General features: G+C 36.9%; 1 protein-coding gene across 2 annotated transcripts in view; it reads right to left on the reverse strand.

The window, feature by feature from the left end:
- Positions 1-18,463, reverse strand: part of SMURF1 (SMAD specific E3 ubiquitin protein ligase 1) — a 61,685-nt gene that overhangs the window by 16,084 nt on the left and 27,138 nt on the right. For both annotated transcript variants that reach the window (XM_044980322.1, XM_044980320.1), the window contains exons 2-11: positions 11,273-11,311; positions 10,220-10,328; positions 9,460-9,593; positions 9,252-9,317; positions 8,045-8,120; positions 7,317-7,555; positions 6,433-6,517; positions 3,677-3,823; positions 2,816-3,017; positions 1,304-1,407 (exon numbers count right to left, since the gene is read on the reverse strand). In XM_044980322.1, coding sequence (XP_044836257.1) covers positions 1,304-1,407; positions 2,816-3,017; positions 3,677-3,823; positions 6,433-6,517; positions 7,317-7,555; positions 8,045-8,120; positions 9,252-9,317; positions 9,460-9,593; positions 10,220-10,328; positions 11,273-11,311 — 1,201 coding nt within the window. The remainder of the gene's footprint in view (positions 1-1,303; positions 1,408-2,815; positions 3,018-3,676; positions 3,824-6,432; positions 6,518-7,316; positions 7,556-8,044; positions 8,121-9,251; positions 9,318-9,459; positions 9,594-10,219; positions 10,329-11,272; positions 11,312-18,463) is intronic.

Consider the following 18,463-nt stretch of genomic DNA (forward strand, 5'->3'; position numbering starts at 1 on the left):
TGGAAGGATATGAGGCATCATTGGGCAACCTTAACTATGCATTAAAGTTTTTGAGCAGTTAATGTGGATTTAGGTCATATGTTCAAGTAATTGATTAAATGATGTAGGAGCCTAAGCCCCACTGACTTTCCTTGAGCTTTAGGCTCCTAAGCCACTTGTGTGCTTTTGAACATTTTAACCACTGGTGCCTTACAGACTGGATATACGCATACATTTGAGAACACATACGAACATGAGTTTTGAGGAAATGTTAAGTTTTAGGCCAATGATGTAATTGAAGGGACATCAACTTGAATTAGGTTTTTTGTTTTGTGGGTTTTTTTTTGTTTTTTTAAGTATTCAGTAGTTTCAGGTAGTACACATCTGCCCCAATATTTACAATCTTATTTTCCTATTTAAAAATATGTTCTTCTAAGCCCTCTTGCTGTGTGCCAACCATACAGAGCTGACAATTTGGAATAAAAGTGTACGCCCAACTGAAATGAGATTTATTTCAAACCTACTTCAGTTACAGAATTTTTAGGTATTATTACTAACAATAGTAGGAAAAATTTTCAGACTTAAGTGGCAGTTTTATGTTGACAATATTCTCTCCAAAATGATCTGCAATTCAACCTGTGTTTTCCCACACTTCCAGTAATAAAAGCCAAGAAGGACGGCAGCAGCAAAACAAACACACAGTAAATATTTTGCATAAAGGATATCTTACTAAAGCAAACTGTATAACCAAGTGACTCACTGTAAGAAAAAGCAAGGTTTTAAGGTAATATTTAAAGGGGAAATGACTCAGAAGTACTGAGCTGCTGGAAGGAAGTCACAGACAGCACAGTAACAGTAAAAAAGCAGCTTCCAATTGTTAAGCATTAATGTGACATGAGAAAGGAGGGGCAAAACCAAAAAGAATAAAGCAAACAAGAAAAATTACAAGCAGAATTTTGTGGGAAGTCAGTTTTTGGATAGACTTTGGAGATAGACAGGATCTTGAGGCAAGTAATGGGGGTTATACTGTTCCACTATCTGGAACAAGAGAGTAGTCTAGCTACATAATTCTGGATCCTCTGAAGCTGTATGCAGAGATTTGGGCAAATCATAAAAAAAAAGATATGGAACAGCATCTGTCTAGACAGGAAGTGATTAAGACCTGAATAAACATTGAGGCAGAGGCATTGTCAGGGTAAAGATGAATTCTCACAGCGTGTCAGTGGTGGCAACAGGTGTAGGTCACTAAGCATTTTAAAGGCTGTTTTACAGTTCAACTACAACATTCCAGACAGAAAGGACTAAAAAAAAATCCAGGTCTCACCTTGCCACTCCACCATAATCCAAGCCTTCTTCTCCTCGAAATTTCACCATCAGCCTCTTTTTCAAGTCTTTTGGCCTCATCTTCATTATCTGACGGTAGGACTCCTATATATAACAAAGATGACAGTTCTTTCCTTTCCATGGTTATAAGTCTATTATAAACCACTAGAACCATATAGGTTGCCATTTGAGTCAAGATTTCCCCATATTTCATGGCTGGTGTCAATGTGAACTCCAATAACATCGCACCAGTATTAGTGTTAAATAGGAGACGATACATGGAGTCTGATACTATAACAGGGGTCAGCAACCTTTCAGAAGTGCTGTGCCGAGTCTTCATTTATTCACTCTAATTTAAGGTTTTGCGTGCCAGTAATACATTTTAACATATTTAGAAAGTCTTTCTATAAGTCTATAATATATAACTAAACTATTGTTGTATGTAAAGTAAATAAGGTTTGTAAAATGTTTAAGAAGCTTCATTTAAAATTAAATTAAAATGCAGAGCCCCCCGGACTGGTGGCCAGGACCGGGCAGTGTGAGTGCCACTGAAAATCGGCTCGTGTGCTGCCTTCGGCACACGTGCCATAGGTTGCCTACCCCTGTTCTATAAATTCAGATGTGTTTTCTATGTTCAAATGCTCTTAATGTTATCCATTCCTAGAATAATAAGAGACTTCCCCAATTAAAGTAAATCTTTACATGACTGAACAGCACAAGCAATAATATCAATCAATGATAGAGATGGACTGGAAATACAACTAAGGGATTTCACTAAGAAAAATTCAGATTAATTTGTTAAAAATCTAACCAAACTGTCACATTAAATTCTTGACTGCTTGTAATTTTAGCTAAAGAGGGTCAAGTTTGCTGCAAAGTCTGCAGAAAGAAAAAAAAGGTTTCAGTGAGACTTGTCTGACAAGCTGCACAAGTGTGGAAACACCAGCAAAGACTTCTCTTTGTATGGCATATTCTGAAAACATTTTCATAACACCACAATCTTATATTCAACATTTGAACTTCAGCAGTTAACATTTTCCTCAATGTTATTCCCTTATGTTTTCATACTATGCTGCACTACATTTAAAAAACTCTGTCGGTGTTGAGTTCATGACAGCTTCTGACTTCCCTTCCCACACTCCTAAGGAAAGGGGGGGGGGGGAAATACCCCAAACAAATGAGGGCTCTAATCACAAACTCAGAGTTAAGAAGGTAATAGGATAGGTCTGCTACCCAGACAGAAAGTTAAACAGAAACAGACAGATAATTCAATATGTTCTGAGGTGGTACTTCAGCTGCACTTCTCTAGCTACAAACTTCAGTCAGAAGAATAATTCTGAAATTTTGTAGTCCAAGCTTACGTTTTACGGCAGCTTTATCTCCTTAGCCATGTCTACTTCAGTGCCTACCCTAGGATGAATCAGATTCACTGTAAACAAAGAGCAATTTTACATAAGAACTAACAGCAGCATTTGACTCTCACATCTCACCAGTGATGCACAAACCTACATACCTCAAATATTTCTTCTCTGGATACTTCAATGCGGCAGTGACCAGCTTGTGGTTGCTGAAGAGAGAGTTCATGTCTAAGGACTTTTAATTTCTGTACTAAGTCTCTTTCATATCTTTGTGCAGGCAACTCCTCACCATCTTCTAATGACCCCTCATTTGGGACTGGCAAAGGCTGGCTCGGTTCTTTTAGTTGGCATTGATGGCTTTGGAAAAAATGATGTAGAACATTTACTCTAAAAGCACAGAAGTAGGGAACGTGGCATAATGTGATGGTTGTGGCAATGAAAGAACTAGTTAGCCTCTCTTTTCATTAATACTGAAATGAAGCAGAAAGTGGATTGATCAGGGTAATTACTGCAGCCTTGCTGCCTTTTATTGGAGGCTGTAACAAATCAGGATATGTACAAAAGCTGAGATAACGCAACTATTCCAAATTCAATGGTTCATGATAATAATATTAATTAAGAAGTTCTGAAAGGCAATATTATTCACTGTTGTACAACGCTTATATTGACTGCTGACTGGACAGTGATGAAAAATTTCACTGACTTCTCCAACATTGAGACCACGTTAAGAGCTATGACATTCCATTACAAAACTGTTTGCATGAGAGCTTTATAAATGAAACAGCTTAAGACAACATTCTCATTGCATTTTACTTGGGCTCCATGCAAGTAAAACAAGTAGCACCAAAATGAGGTAGTAAATACTGTATCTATTGTTAGGCTTAAAAAAATATGCTGGTCTCAAAGAGTTACAGCATTATATCTAAATTTACCAAAGAAAAAGCTAAGCTATTTTTACTTCAAACCACAGGAGCCTAAAATTAAAAGATGAATTCTCTACTGTGTGAAGTTCTTACTTCATGATGTGATGTAATCTTGGGTCTGTGAACTGTGTGGTTCTGTTGTTGTGATCTACAAAATATATTCTTCCAGATACTGTACTTCTCACTTCCCAACCCGGTGGCAGAGGTCCGAGTTCATCGCAATTCACACTGTTAAGGTCTCTAGAGAGAGAGGAGAAGGAAAAAAGTTAGAAAGTATTGGTAACTAAAAGAAAAACAAATTACTCTGAAAATAAGATGAGTGAACTTGGAATTTATGAAGGCGAGGGGAGATTGCCATGTAAGACGGGGACCATTCTGTTTTATCTGTTACGCAAGACACCCAGATATTCAAATAGGAGGGATAGATCTGAAAACCAGGAATACTACACACACCTTGGAGTGACAGCAGAAAGCAAATTCGACACGAGTTTCCAATACAATATGGCAGCAAAAAAAGGTCAGTGTTGACAGTGTAGTTTTGGGCTACACATTCAGAGGCACATCACAACAGAGCAGTGAGATAATAGACCCTATCTGCAACTGCATGTGGAAAACTGCATTCATTTCTGAACATCTCGTTAACACAAAGAATGAGGAATTGGAAGGTGTTCAGAGTATAGCAATAAAAGTGATTAGGAGCCAGAGGGTTAGAACTGAAGAATAATTGAGAACTAAATATGGATACTTGGTTAAGCAATTAAATGGGGAATATTTTCAAATGGCGTAAACACCATGCGGGGATTTCTCATGGGAAGATGACAAATCAGGATATGTACAAAAGCTGAGATAACTCGACTATTCCTTTAAACACTAAAAGGGGCTTCTTCCCAAAAAACTACAGCATTCATAAACTTAAGACTATAAATTGCAGTGTTCAAAAACCCAGACCATTAAAAACCTGAGGTGGCTGACTATTCCCACTATCTTTTTGAAACTGTTAGTGATAAAAATAGGCACAAGTAGGCAAGAAGATCTCTCACTTCTAATTAGCAAGTTTCTGATTCTAACCATATGATTAATAATTTCAGTACAACTCATTTATTCAGGGAGACATTGTCGACAACATTCTCCTTTTCATTCTAGGTAATCTCAAATGTAATTTTTTTTACAAGTGCTATTGAAGACAGTACACTTACTTACAGGTAACATTTCAATTCCATTGACATGATGTATTACACATGCAGAATTGCAAAGGCAGAGGACACTCCAGCATCCTAAGTATAGGAAAATACTAGCAGGGGCAAAAAAAGGGATGGAGTCATTGAAGACTATTATTTAGATAGCAAAGTTGTTCTCATTAATAAGGAAGTTAAAAATGCACTAGACAGCTGCTATGATGCACATTTTATCTGAGGTTCAAGATGCTGCCTGACAGATATTCTGAATGGGAATATTCTTAAATCTAGTTATACATTATGAACATAAGTCAGTGGATTGTGAGGCTATGGGGAAAGCACATTTTATATACTCTAAGCTTCCTCAAGTATCAGAGGGGTAGCCGTGTAAGTCTGGATCTGTAAAAGCAGCAAAGAGTCCTGTGGCACCTTATAGACTAACAGACGTATTGGAGCATGAGCTTTCGTGGGTGAATACCCACTTCGTTGGATGCATCCGACGAAGTGGGTATTCACCCACGAAAGCTCATGCTCCAATACGTCTGTTAGTCTAAGCTTCCTTAGTACAGGAAAAAGCAGGGAATAGGCCTTCGTCAGGTTTTTCTAAAAGATTTCAGCTATGGCTATATGTGTTTAGATCAGCTGTGCATCTGAAACTGTAGTTTAGTGATCTGATCACATCCAATTTTTAGTGTACATTTGTGCTAAATGGCAAGGACAAGATTATGAAGTCTTGTCTCAAAACAGGTACAGAAAGAGAGAACAACCTTTGCTAAAAAATAAGGCAAATGTTATTGTCGCTAGTAAGACGCTGTGACCTGTTTACTTAAACTGTTGTTCTTGAAAGCCTGTCTCTGCACTCTGCTTCATCTATCCAGTATCTTGCATTACTCCAGTTAGTTATGTTGTCTGCACAGTGAGTAGAAAGTTGCAGACTTTCATAGTTTCACTTTCCAGGCTTTGGGGCACAGATAGCCTATAGGAACTTTATGGAGAAGCAAATCCCCTCAGGGAAACTAGCCAGCTATGGATGTATAGTCACAAAAGACTGGATTAGCACATGCTAATTCTTTAAAGAGGCTTTACCAAATTAATTTTGTGGCTGATTCATATTTTCCCAGCAGCAAATTGTTGGTCTGAAATGAAGAGAATTTTAAATAGTTCTTTAAAAGTAATTTTTCAAACCCCTAGAGTGTAGAATTGGCAAAATATTTCTGCTTCAGCTGCACAAAAAGTGAGCAATACTATGATTGAAGACATCAACCAACCATTCAGGAGTCAGAAGTTATCAGTAGTTTAAAGCCAGCAGAATTTAGCTTTTCTCAGTTGAGCACTCAAACGGCTCTCAGTCTCAGAAAAATTTTAGGTCAGAGTCAACAAAGCAATTTGCAACTTTATTAAAAGGATCAAGTCAAATCCATGTTTTATCAATGTAACTTCAGTAAGGGTTACATGATGTTTTTACTTGATTTAAAAGTCACAGGTAGCTAATTTTTAATTAATAAGCAAAGTAAGTAACCTGAGGGGATTGAATTAAAGTCAATAAAGAAATCTACGATGATTCCTTATTCTGCTATCTCTCAGAGTAGGAACCACTTCATATCATCAGCACTTAATGATTCAGCTGACTGCCATCAGATGAAAATAACTGACTGTATAGCTATGAATACATACCTTGGTATCCTGGGGTCATGCCACGTACTAACTCCAGTCTGTGTGTGCAAAAAATAAACCTGGCCCTGTACCGTTGTCCTTTGTTCTACATAAAGGAGGGAAAATATTCCTTAATTATTCTAAATGATAAATTCTTAAAAATCTATAAGCAGTTTCTTAAAGCTATAAGCATGTTCTTTTACAACAGAATCAGGGAGAGAATAGATAACTTGAGCCATCCAGTCTGATCTCTCTCACTTTGGACTTAATAGTATGTTTCACTATCCAACTGCTCTTAATATTTCTAATATCTTAAGTTCAGATCACGATGCCTTGAACTAATTCTCTTCTTTTATATTGTGGTTTTATATTATCACTATTTTAAAATAAACTAGATAATTGCCTCACTCCCAAATCTGGTGTCTTCTTTTTTCTTAGATGAGATTTAATTCTCCCTCTCATCTTATCCTCTGATTCTTGTTTCTTTGTTGCCTTTATATTTTCCTGTAGTTTTTCTAGCTCTTTTCTAAACTATGGGCCTCAACCCTGCACAAAATATGCCATAAGGAAAGCAAAATAGCACTACTACTCTAGTTTTAAATGCATTTTCCATGCATAAACATTCAAATTTAGCATTAGCTTTTCTGCAACAGCATCACACCACAAACTCATGTTTAGTTTACTATCAGTGCTAGGTGTCTCTTGCAGTAGCTGTTGTCGAAGGAGCCATTCTTCAGTTTATATCTGTACTGCTTATCTCGTGTCCTTAAATACAGACCATTACAGACATACAGATATTGCCTGTACTAACAAGTAAAGCATGTATTTTATACTAAACTTAAGGAAATTTAGCTATAAAGCTCTCTAAAAGACTTCAGCAAATGTACAATTCCGGAAACTCTTACCATAACCTTCAGGTAGGTCAGGTGACTGATGACCATGTGGTCTATTCTGAGGTGTTTGTACATGACCTCTGACTTCAGGGTTTCGAAGTCGCTGTGCCTGAAGCCTCTGATCTTGACTAGGAGATTCCACAAACCTACAATTTCCTCCACCAGCAGCACCAGTACTATCTGTATATGGTGCTGGTTCCTCCATAAAACAGCTGAGTGGCCTTCCAGGTCCAGAATCTTCATACACCGTTCTGAAAGCAGGGACACTCACAAAATTAACACAGTAAAGGTTTGTATACAAAAAGGGCTAATTTTCTTCCTCTTTATTATTTGATTTGAATGAACTGCAACTTCTAGGACACACACTATACCCTACTCTTTTTTTATATATTTATATATATATTTTTCATTCAATGTGTGCACACATTTAATTAAATTTATATACACACATACATACATATATACACACACAAATTTCATTCAGTATATATTTATGTGCATGTGCACATGTGTATAAATATAATTGTTGATTAGCAATACAGACAAATTTATTAAAAAATGGTCTGGAGATACATCATATCTATCTCTAGACGATTTCTTAATTAATTTGGCTGAATTACTATTCACAAGAATTCCAGATTTTATTCTTCATAAGCATAATACATAGCATGAACAAAAATACCATGAACGGAATTAAGTGAAACTAAATACTCAGCAGAATTATCAGATGTAACACTTACCCTTCGTTCTCCAACAGCCCTCTACAATCTACCACAGAACCTCCTGAGCCTATTCTGTCCCGTGTCTGTAAACTGACTGAAACAGAAAAGTGAAAATTGAAGACAAATTCTACCATTCCAAGAATGCATCGTTTTATCAATAGCTCACATCTGCACTACTCAATATTTTATTAAGTGTCTTTGATTTTAAAAAGGGATAGTATTTCCCAAATGCAAACTACTAGCATCACAGCTCCAAAAGCTAGGCTGTCTCTTCCCTATGAATAAACCAATTTACTTTGTTATAAATATGGACTTTTTTATTTATCAGCATTCACAAAAGGTTCTAAATCTCTTCTGTGAGTACTGAGTCAAGGATGCCTGGAATTAGAACTGTATTCACCACTAGATGTCACCACAATAGAGAATTAAAATTTTTGCCAATTACATATTTTCCCCTTCAGTGAAGGGGAGTCAGGAAAAGACAAAGGGGATTTGATTGTATTTTTAAATTGAATGCATACTTCAAAATATTTTAAGAACAACACACGAGTGTAAAATTTGGGCTAAATGCTCTAAACAGAGCAAGAAAAATAAAAAAAATGAAGAAAAAGTTTGTCTAATCAATTGTTAAGTATCCCAAGTCACAGATCACCAGCTCACACTATGAGATGGGTAGGCAGGCACACTACCGCAATGTCAAAACAGCCATTCTTTGTCAGGTGGTGTTCTCAGAAAAGTGACTTAAAAATGGTGGTCTGCAAAATGTTTATATCACAATATCTTCCTTTAGAGTTGATAGTACCACTGAATTCCTGTTATGTATCACCTTGGCTTTACATGTACAATTGGTTTTCCACGGAGAAAGTCTACCCTAAGTAGTTGTATTAGAATCACCACCAAAATCCTCCATTCCTACTTATTCATACCAATTACACTTACAATTATCAGTTGGAAGAAAGCAATTTAGATGATTAAAACAAACTTCAAATGCTCTAACCTAGTCCCTGTTCATTTACAGTAACCAAGACATCTAATTAATATTAGTATAATGAACATGAAAGGGGATTGAAACAATAAGTGACTTCAGGAAATGAGGTTTGAAAGATTTTTTTTTTTTTTAGGAAAATTTTTCCCTTTTAGCATCCATCTGAATCTTGTTTTAATCCAAAGAGTTGTAAGTTTGAACTATAACTGCTTCTTTTTATACAGACAGGAATGTTCTTACCCACTATTTGGCCTCGTACTGCATCAGTATCTGTGGGGTTTAATTTGCATAGATCCAAACGCTGGTCTGCAAACGAATTAAAAAAAACTCAACCCAAGCAAATATTGAACTGAAGATAAAAAAGTTAATATTCACAACTCAAATATATAGCATCAAGGACTTTTGCAAAATACATTTTTTAAGATGCATGTAAAAAAAATATACTAACATCCAGTATCTTTTAGTCTGCTGATGGCATTGGAAAGGAGACGGACACACCCCAGGAAGCCAGCTCCCTGTTTCTTGTGTATTTTCTTGTGATTCCATACACTGATGGTTATAGAATCTGTTTTCCCAACATATCTAGAAAAATATATATTTAGAAGAGATTAATTCACGCTTGATTTCTTATTATTCTACAGTATTTTCACTTTGCTCCATGCAGACTGAATTCTGATATATTTTAGTCATGTCGCTTTATCATAAATACAGAAACACTCAATCTTGCTATAGCATTAATTAGTGTTGTAACTTTGCACAGCACATTAATGTTACAGCACTGGTTAATTACAGACAACCTCATTAAAAGCTATGTGACACATGAATTCATTATGTTCCAAACTTATTTCTTTTAGATTTGTGTTTATTATTTTGAAAAAACTTTAATCACTGCAACAAGGAGAATGTTTGGAAATAATTTTGATGCAGGAATCTAGCTAAGCTTAGAGTCAAAGCTTTCATGCTGTGTTTGAAACACCTAGATGCTTTAAAATCATGCCTAAATAATTACTTTAAAAAAAAAAAGTGTCCATAAAGAAAAAGAAAACCCTTCAAATATATTTTAAGAACCATAAGTGATTGTAAAGTCCAGCTTCCTCGGGAATTGTGGCTCTTCTTGCTAACAGATGGGGGAAAAGGTGGCTTGCTTACACTTGTGTTTTACTTTCCAGATAGATTCATGCAATGGTTTTACAGAAAAAGTAACTCACAGATCATAATGCTGGTTCCACTTGGGGTCTAATGTGTTCTTCACAGTGTCAGTTGAATGGCACTGACCTGATCCGTCTACTACTATTTTTGCAAATGGATCAGGAAGTCCTATGGAGGGGAGGTGGGGGGAGAAAAAAGGTACAATTAGAATCACAGTGCCAAATTAATAATTGAAAATATATATATACATATATATACATATATATACATATATATATATATATATATATATATATATATATACACACACACACACACACACTTAATGCATCAGCAACTGAAATAAAAAAAACAAACTATCTCAAATTTCAGCAAGCTACCCTTTTGTAATTTTATATAGGACCAATAACGTGATGACCATAATTTGACGTTTGTACTATTTTTTATTTTGTTCAGTTTTCCTTTTTTATCCCAATTCTGCCATGAACTTTTAACATTCTTGTAAGGAAAATTTACAGTTATCCTAAAATTCTTTTTGCAACTTAAATACAGTTTCTATTCCTAGGATCAGATTTTTTTTAGGACACAGATTTGCTTAACATAATTCTAACCTGAAGCAAATTTTGAAATTCTTTAAGGGAAAAAACATTAAATACTGCTTAAGTTAAAACAGTATTTCATTAAACAAATACCTTCATTAGTATCTATGCATTTCCATGCACTCCTTGGTATGGTTTAGGCTCCAGCACTTGTATGGTATTTTATAACCTCAGAGTGCTTTACAAACATAAGTGTTACCACCTCTTTTGAGATCAGTAATATGCCTCTTTTACATAGACACAGAGGTAAGTGACATCAGTGGTAGAGTCATGACTAGAATTATTGTCCCCCCGCCTCCGTCTTATATCTAAGTGCCTGTCTACATCATATAGTAATATGAACCTAAATAGTAATCTAGTGCTACTGGCAAATGTGGAAGATATCCCTAACTGTATCACAGAAAAACAGACATGCATAGGAGTTAGGACAATAATTTATAGTTTAAAAATACAAGTGTGAGAACAGTACCATAAAGCTATTCATACAGTATTAGAAATGTCAGTTATACTTACTGAAGAAATCTTTTTTTGCAAGATTCTTGGCACATAATACTGCAAAACAAAAATAGATTAATATCTCTAAAAGCCTTTTATAAAAATATCTTCAACACCCATAATGATTAGACACCAAAAATTTTCTCAATCTTGATCTTAACTTAAAACTGAGCAAGTTAAATATGAACACTGGTTTCTTCTTGCCCTCAAAATTTGGAATCAGCGTAGTCTCTGCATGCACTCATGTACGGAGGGAGTTGAATTAATCAAATACTGCCTTTATCCTCATATCTCAAAGCTGACTGCATACCAAGAAAAATAAAATAAAAGGAAACTCGGTCTTTATGAACTTTTGGCACAAATTGTTTAATATGACAAAGACCGAATTCAGTATCTTTCAAAGTGTGCCAGTTTTGCTGAACTTCCCAATGCAGAAAGCGCTCTCTATTTTATATTTACATACACAAAAGTGACTTCTCTTGCCTCAGGTCCACCCATTCAGATTGTTGGTCGTAGCTTTTCAAGCAGTTGTTACTGTTCTGTACCAGTAACTTTTTTAGAACGTTTGCACCTACCCTCCCTACTGAACACCAGCTTACTCTACCTACCTCAATCTGCCAGCAAATTCAATTCTTGTGGGCAAAGGTATTTTTACATATAATAAAATAAGATAAAAGAGGAAGAAAAAAAAGCGCACACTGCAATAGCGATCAAGGGGTCTCCAATGCAATATCTTTTTGCCCTAGATATAAGACAAGACCCCATCCAAGGGAACAAAACCAAAAAAGCATCCAATTATCCATGACCTTCTTGAAGATCCACAAATCGGACATTATTTGCCTCTCCCCAATTCTACAGAAAAGGATAGCAGAGTACACAGAAATAAAGGAAATATGGGAAGGAAAGACTTTGGTCTGACTATCTCCACTTCTATAAGTTCTATAAGTTCTCCACTTCTATATCTCCACTTCTGTTCAAGACTCCAATCTTAATTCTACTGTTCACTAAAACCTTTTCGGTATTCAGCCTCAGTTCAAAGAAGTTGTCCAATATTCATTAAGCTTCTATATCAGGCTAGGAAGTATAACCACTGACTGTCAAATATTAACTTTAATATCGTCAAGATATTTAAGTGTTACTTAAGGTGTGTGTGAGAGAGAAAGTAGGCTAGCTATACCAGCGTTCAATTTATGTTTCACTAACCACTTGTTGAGAAGGTCCCCGCTCTATCAGGATGAGACGTCTGGACACAAGTAGCAGGATGCTTGTATAATGCTTATACCATCACTCTGCCTATGAATGTCTCCCCTCATCTCTTTCCCACCCTGCAGCTAACGAGTTCCCATTCTACATAAAATCAGCCCAAGGAATGTGAGGTCAGACACAGGCACCTTCACCTTGGCTAAGCTAGACTTGGGAAATAGTTGTAACAAGAGCGTGGGAAAAACAATCTTGGCACACCTCTGCTGAGACCCTTTCAGCTTCCTGGGAGCAGTTCTGCGCTGGGAGCAATGCCACCAGCATCTGCCTTCAACCAGGAAGTGGACTAAGAGGCTGTCAAAGAGCAAATATGATCGAAAACAACACTGCATTAAATTCATAAATGTATAACCAAATGAAACTGTCCAGACTAGCTTGCTATTCAACCTGAATGAACTGCAAAAATAAACCATTCATTCTTACATCCTTTGTAGCAACAGGTAAAGAATTTTTTTTAATACAATTATCATAAGTGTCTTTTTAAATTGGGTGCTAGATCACAGGAATCTTCTTCCATAACCTTTTCCCCCCCCACTGACAAAAAAAATGAAAAATCTGCAGGTCTGTGAAGTATTGTACTCGTAAGAACACTGATGACACAATTTGAAATAAAATAGGATTACAGAATCAGAGTCAGTTACTATGTGAGCACTTACAGCGCAATATTTAATTTTCTTCTACTGCTGGGGTTGATTTGAGAAAAAAGGAAGAAAAACAGAAAAAAGTGAATATGGGAAAAATTAGTCAGAAGTGTTAGACTGTTAGTTGAAATTTCTAATTTAAAAAGTCCCTTTAAAGTATGGAATTGTTCAGCCTCTCACCCCACTTCTCACCATAAATATGGAAGCTTATTGGAGAAGTAAAGGAAAATTTCCAAATATACAAGTTAAAGCTCTATACTCAATCTCATTGTTAAATTTATATTTTCAGATTGACCCAAGTTTTGTGGTGTTTTCTTGCAGCTACCTTCTGCAGAGCTTCTGAATAAAAGCCACGGCAGTTCCTGACTACTGGAAAATTAGATTCTCTGTTTAATGTTTTATCTTTGCCACTGGCTTTTGGTCTACTGTAGTAGAGTATTACTGCCAATTTCAGTACTGCAGTCTGTAAAACCCTCAATTTTAGTTAAAGCTATTATTCACTGTAGTAACACAAAAATCCTGCCACAAAACAGTCAGTACTCCAAAAACATCTTTATGAAGCAATTTCAGTAGCCAGCATCCCTGAGCTGTGCCCCTGGCTTCACTCCACTATTTGCGCACTGAAGTCACTGAAGCAAAAATGCTTTTAACTGCCCTATCAATGGGTTCACTTAAAAAAAACCCTCAGATTTCTAAAACCAAGTAAACAAACAGGTGACAAAGCCACTTGATAGGGGACTGCAACAGGAAGTGGTGCTGGTGATTGAGAAGGCTTTCCTTCTCCAGGCTGTGTTTATGCCAGACTTTTTCTTAAAGTGCACTACCACCAGTGAAACTCTTCTGGCAGAGTGCACTATGGTAGACTAGCCATTGACATCGTACTGCTAGAGTGCTATATAGCACTTGTAAACAAACATCTCACCGAATTTGCTGCAAAAATATTGGGGGTGTTAACCCTGGCATGCTGGTCACTTACATTATGCCTTCCAAATAGCTTCCCCTCACCTTGTTTCAACAAAAAGAAGAGTACTTGTGGCACCTTAGAGACTAACAAAATTTATTTGGGCATAAGCTTTCATGGTCTAAAACCCACTTCATCGGATGCATGCAGTGGAAAATACAGCAGGAAGATATATATACACAGAGAACATAAAAAATGGGTGTTACCATACCAACTATAACGAGACTAGTCAATTAAGGTGGGCTATTATCAGCAGGAGAAAAAAATAACTTTTGTAGTGATAATCAGGATGGCCCATTTCCAACAGCTGACAAGAAGGTATGAGTAACAGTAGGGGAAAAATCAGCATGGGGAAATAGTTTTCACTTTGTGTAATGACCCATCCACTCCCAGTCTTTATTCAAGCCTAATTTAATGGTGTCCAGTTTGCAAATTAATTCCAATTCTGCAGTTTCTCATTGGAGTCTGTTTTTGAAGTTTTTCTGTTGAAGAATTGCGACTTTTAGGTCTGTAACTGAGTGACCACGGAGGCTGAAGTGTTCTCCAACACCTACAAGATCTCTATCAAGTATTCTTAAAACTACAATACCCACCTGCTGAAGTGAAGAAACAGACTGATCGAGCCAGAAGAATACCCAGAAGTCACCTACTCCAGCATTATGTTAAAGCACACTATGGAACCTTTAGCGTGCACCAGAAGGGTCTACATAAGCCAAATAGTGCACAATAAGTTAGCATACCGGTGGTGTTTTATCGGTATTTGTCAGTTTATACTGAAAAATCAGAAGACCCAGTTATACTCTCTTCTGTGGCTCTAAGTTATCTGGGGGCAGATATCACAGTTCTTAGCATTGCGGTAAGCAGAGGTACTCTGAACTCTTTGCCACTGAATTGTAAGAGAACTTGTCCGTCCTTTCTGGACACATGGAAGGAATTGTGGGAAGATACTGCAGTACTAGATGCACACCAGAGCATCTAGTCTGTATCCAGACTACAGAGTGGTTGTGTTAGAAATTGACAAGTTGTGTTCACTTGAGTTTTAACCTATACCCCTTCTCAGGCCAGCCGACTTGAGTTAAAAGGAGCACTGCACTCAAGTCAGGGCTTTGTGTGTGTGGATGGGATTCCAATTAGGAGCAACACTTAAATTACTTGAGTTAACTTTGCAGAGAAGACAAGTCCTCTGAGAATCGTCACCTCTTCCTGTGCAGAAAGAGGGGCGGTCTCATTGTAAGAGGTCTGCAGAGCTATGTTTTGGTCATCTTTGTGCTTTCATCAGGTATTATAGTTGATTATCTTTGTTTGTAGAAATGCACTTTCAATTACTGCATTCCAAGAGGTGTTTAACTCTCTTCATTCTCAGTCAGAGGCATTAATCCAGATTGGTGGACATAACGGTAAAGAAAAGATTTTGACTTGAAAATATTTACACATCTGACACCAGTCTTGACTTTCCCTCCCTAATCATAGGTAAAGTTAGTTAGCACAGAATAGGAACTTTAACAGGTCATTTCTATTAAAAGCATTAAAGATTTTAGTGCTCAAGTTTTTTAATTCTTATTTATAAATGACGACTTTGAAAGTTTCCTTATGGGAAGAGAGGAGTAAAGGTGGGAAACAGGAAGTCCTAGACGCAATATAACTGACATGTTATAATGAATGTTACTGTATACCACACAAGGACATCCAGCTGCAATGTAGTTTACATTTAGATGTGCTCTACAATACAAACTTATGGTATAACTACGTCGTTCAGGGGGTGTGGAAAATCTACTACCCTGAGCGACAGAGTTATACCGACTGAGATTCTGATGTAGACAGCACTATGTTGATGGGAGGGCTTTTCCCGTCAACACAGCTACCACCTCTTGGGGAAGCGGAATACCTATACCAATGGGAGAAACTCTCCCACTGGTGTAGGTAGTGTCTTCACTAAGTGTTACAGCAGCACTATGTGTAGACAAGCCCCCGTGTATCTGAGATCAGGTCTAAACTATAAGCTTTTGCTGGCATAGCTATGTTGTTCAGGGGTAGAGCGACCAGACAGAAAGTGTGAAAAATTGGGACAGGCTGGGGGTAAATAGGAGCCTATATAAGAAAAAGACCCCAAAATCGGGACTGTCCCAATAAAATCAGGACATCTGGTCACCCTAGTCAGGGGTGAGACAAGGTATGAGCTCTGACCAACATAAATGCATCAACAAAAGCCCCTAGTGTACACAGTTATACTGGCAAAACTGTGCTTTTGCCGGTACATGCTGCATCAACACTAGGAGCACTTTGCCAGTATAGCTATACCAGCAAAACACTCCCAATGTAGACTAGCCCAAGACACAGAAATAATTATAATAGTAATACCTCCACTAGTGCCTCCAGAGTTCACATGGTATGCAACCTGCAAACACAGGAATCAATGGCGACCTATTTATGAAGGAGAATTTTTTTGGCACTACTATGCAATAGCGCAAACGAATGCTATACTATTTATAAGTTCTGTCTTAAGTGCTATTTTCCAAATTGCTGTTTTTCTACCCCTAAAAAAGGCAGTTTAAAAATAACTACAAACAGCAGTGTGTTCTGTTATTCAAAGCTAAAATGTGGGAGGGGAACAAGTTTTCTGAGAGGGCAGCATAAAAGGACAAAGTATTTTAAGTGTTAAAAATTAGACAGCAGCAGCCCAACACATGCAGCATTAAATCCCACAGTACAGTGGCACAAGATTAAAAACCTTATACAAATCTGTTAAATGAAATCCCTGCTCATCCAAATGGTTCAGTGTATTTTCTGTGGAAAATATTCTGAATACCACCAGCAACCCTCCCTATACTGCCTCTGAGAATGATTCTGCTTGCTGTTTCTATTCTGTGTGCATGCCCTTAAGAGAGACTTCATGGCAGACAAACGTCTGTTTTGATTTCCCACCACCAGGCAACACATGAAGAATCTAAGTGGTTTTTTTTCCAGGTTGGCAATCATTTATGTTTGATGGGGTATGGAAGGAGAAATAGTTTAATAGAAAATGAATATTGCTGAAGGCACTACGTGTATAAAAACACACAGAGTTTCTAAGACTAACCACATTATTGTACCAAAATACACCATTATATTTGCAATTTGAAGTTAAATTGTTACTACAAAGTCCAAGGCATCCATTCTATTCTCCTCCGCCTTTATTTTTGTTTTTTTATTTTGATCATAATTGTAAGTGAATTTCTGAAATTTTTTTTATTTTTTTTTTAAATTCAGATTCAACTTTGCACTTCAGGTTCTGAAAGATTTAAGAGGGTTGTGTGTATTTAACGTTTTAGAAATCAAATACTTGGGAGTCTGATATTTAAAACCCAGAGAACAGAGGCAAACTGAAAACCTGTACAGATGTCCAGGCAATAACTAATCAGAATATTTTGCAAACATCACATGACTGACCTGCATTAATGATAGAGAAAAGTATTATAATGCCGACACAGTTGGCTAGTCAGCAAAGAGGAGGCTTCAGTGGAAATACAAACCATATCCTGACATTTCACTCCGCCTTAACTAGAACTAAAACTCAACTGGGCTACAGGACTGAATCAATACATTATCCTTTACATTCCTATGAAGTTTTCTCTTAATTAACTGCCAAAAGAAGAGTTATTAGATTTAAGATATTTAGGTCTTTTTATGCAGCCCTTTTACGTGGGCTGCAGTAGGGTACAAAGTATGTTTTTTTTCTGGGTTGAAACTCACTACATATCCATCTACAAACAGTAGGCACCTCTGAAGAGAGATTCTTCAAACACACCAGGGGCAAGTGTGAGCATTTTTATTAAGCGATAGCTAGCAATTAAAAGTGTGTTAAAAAACTAGTTGGAAAAGAATACTAACAGGTTGGTCCTACTTAATCATAAAAAGAACTTGCAAATAGGAGGATTCTCTCCATTTATGTTAATTTCAACCTGACGTTACCACAAATGGAACCATATTGTCTCTCGACTTCCTGATATTAAAAAACCAAAACACTATGGCAGCGACCAGCAATAAACGTTGTTAAAATCTGCATCTGTACATCCTGTGTATGTGGAAGGGTAGGCTAGCTTTCCAAACTTTTGGAAATATTTTAACCTTTACTGTCATAACACATACACACACACACACAAAAAGGAAAAATATAGGGCTAAATGGTGGGACGAGGCTGATTCGCGAGGACTGATATTAGAGTTCTGAGCAGAATTGTGCAGGGATTTATAGAAGGAATTAGGGGACTAACGTGTGCAGGGGAACAGAATTGGGCCTTTGTGCATATGTGGTGAATTACAGAAATGGGGAAGAGAGAATAAATTGGGGGGCACGTGAAAGAGTTCTAGA

This window comes from Mauremys mutica, chromosome 11 (genome assembly GCF_020497125.1).
Source record: "Mauremys mutica isolate MM-2020 ecotype Southern chromosome 11, ASM2049712v1, whole genome shotgun sequence".
In the NCBI taxonomy this organism is placed as follows: domain Eukaryota; kingdom Metazoa; phylum Chordata; order Testudines; family Geoemydidae; genus Mauremys; species Mauremys mutica.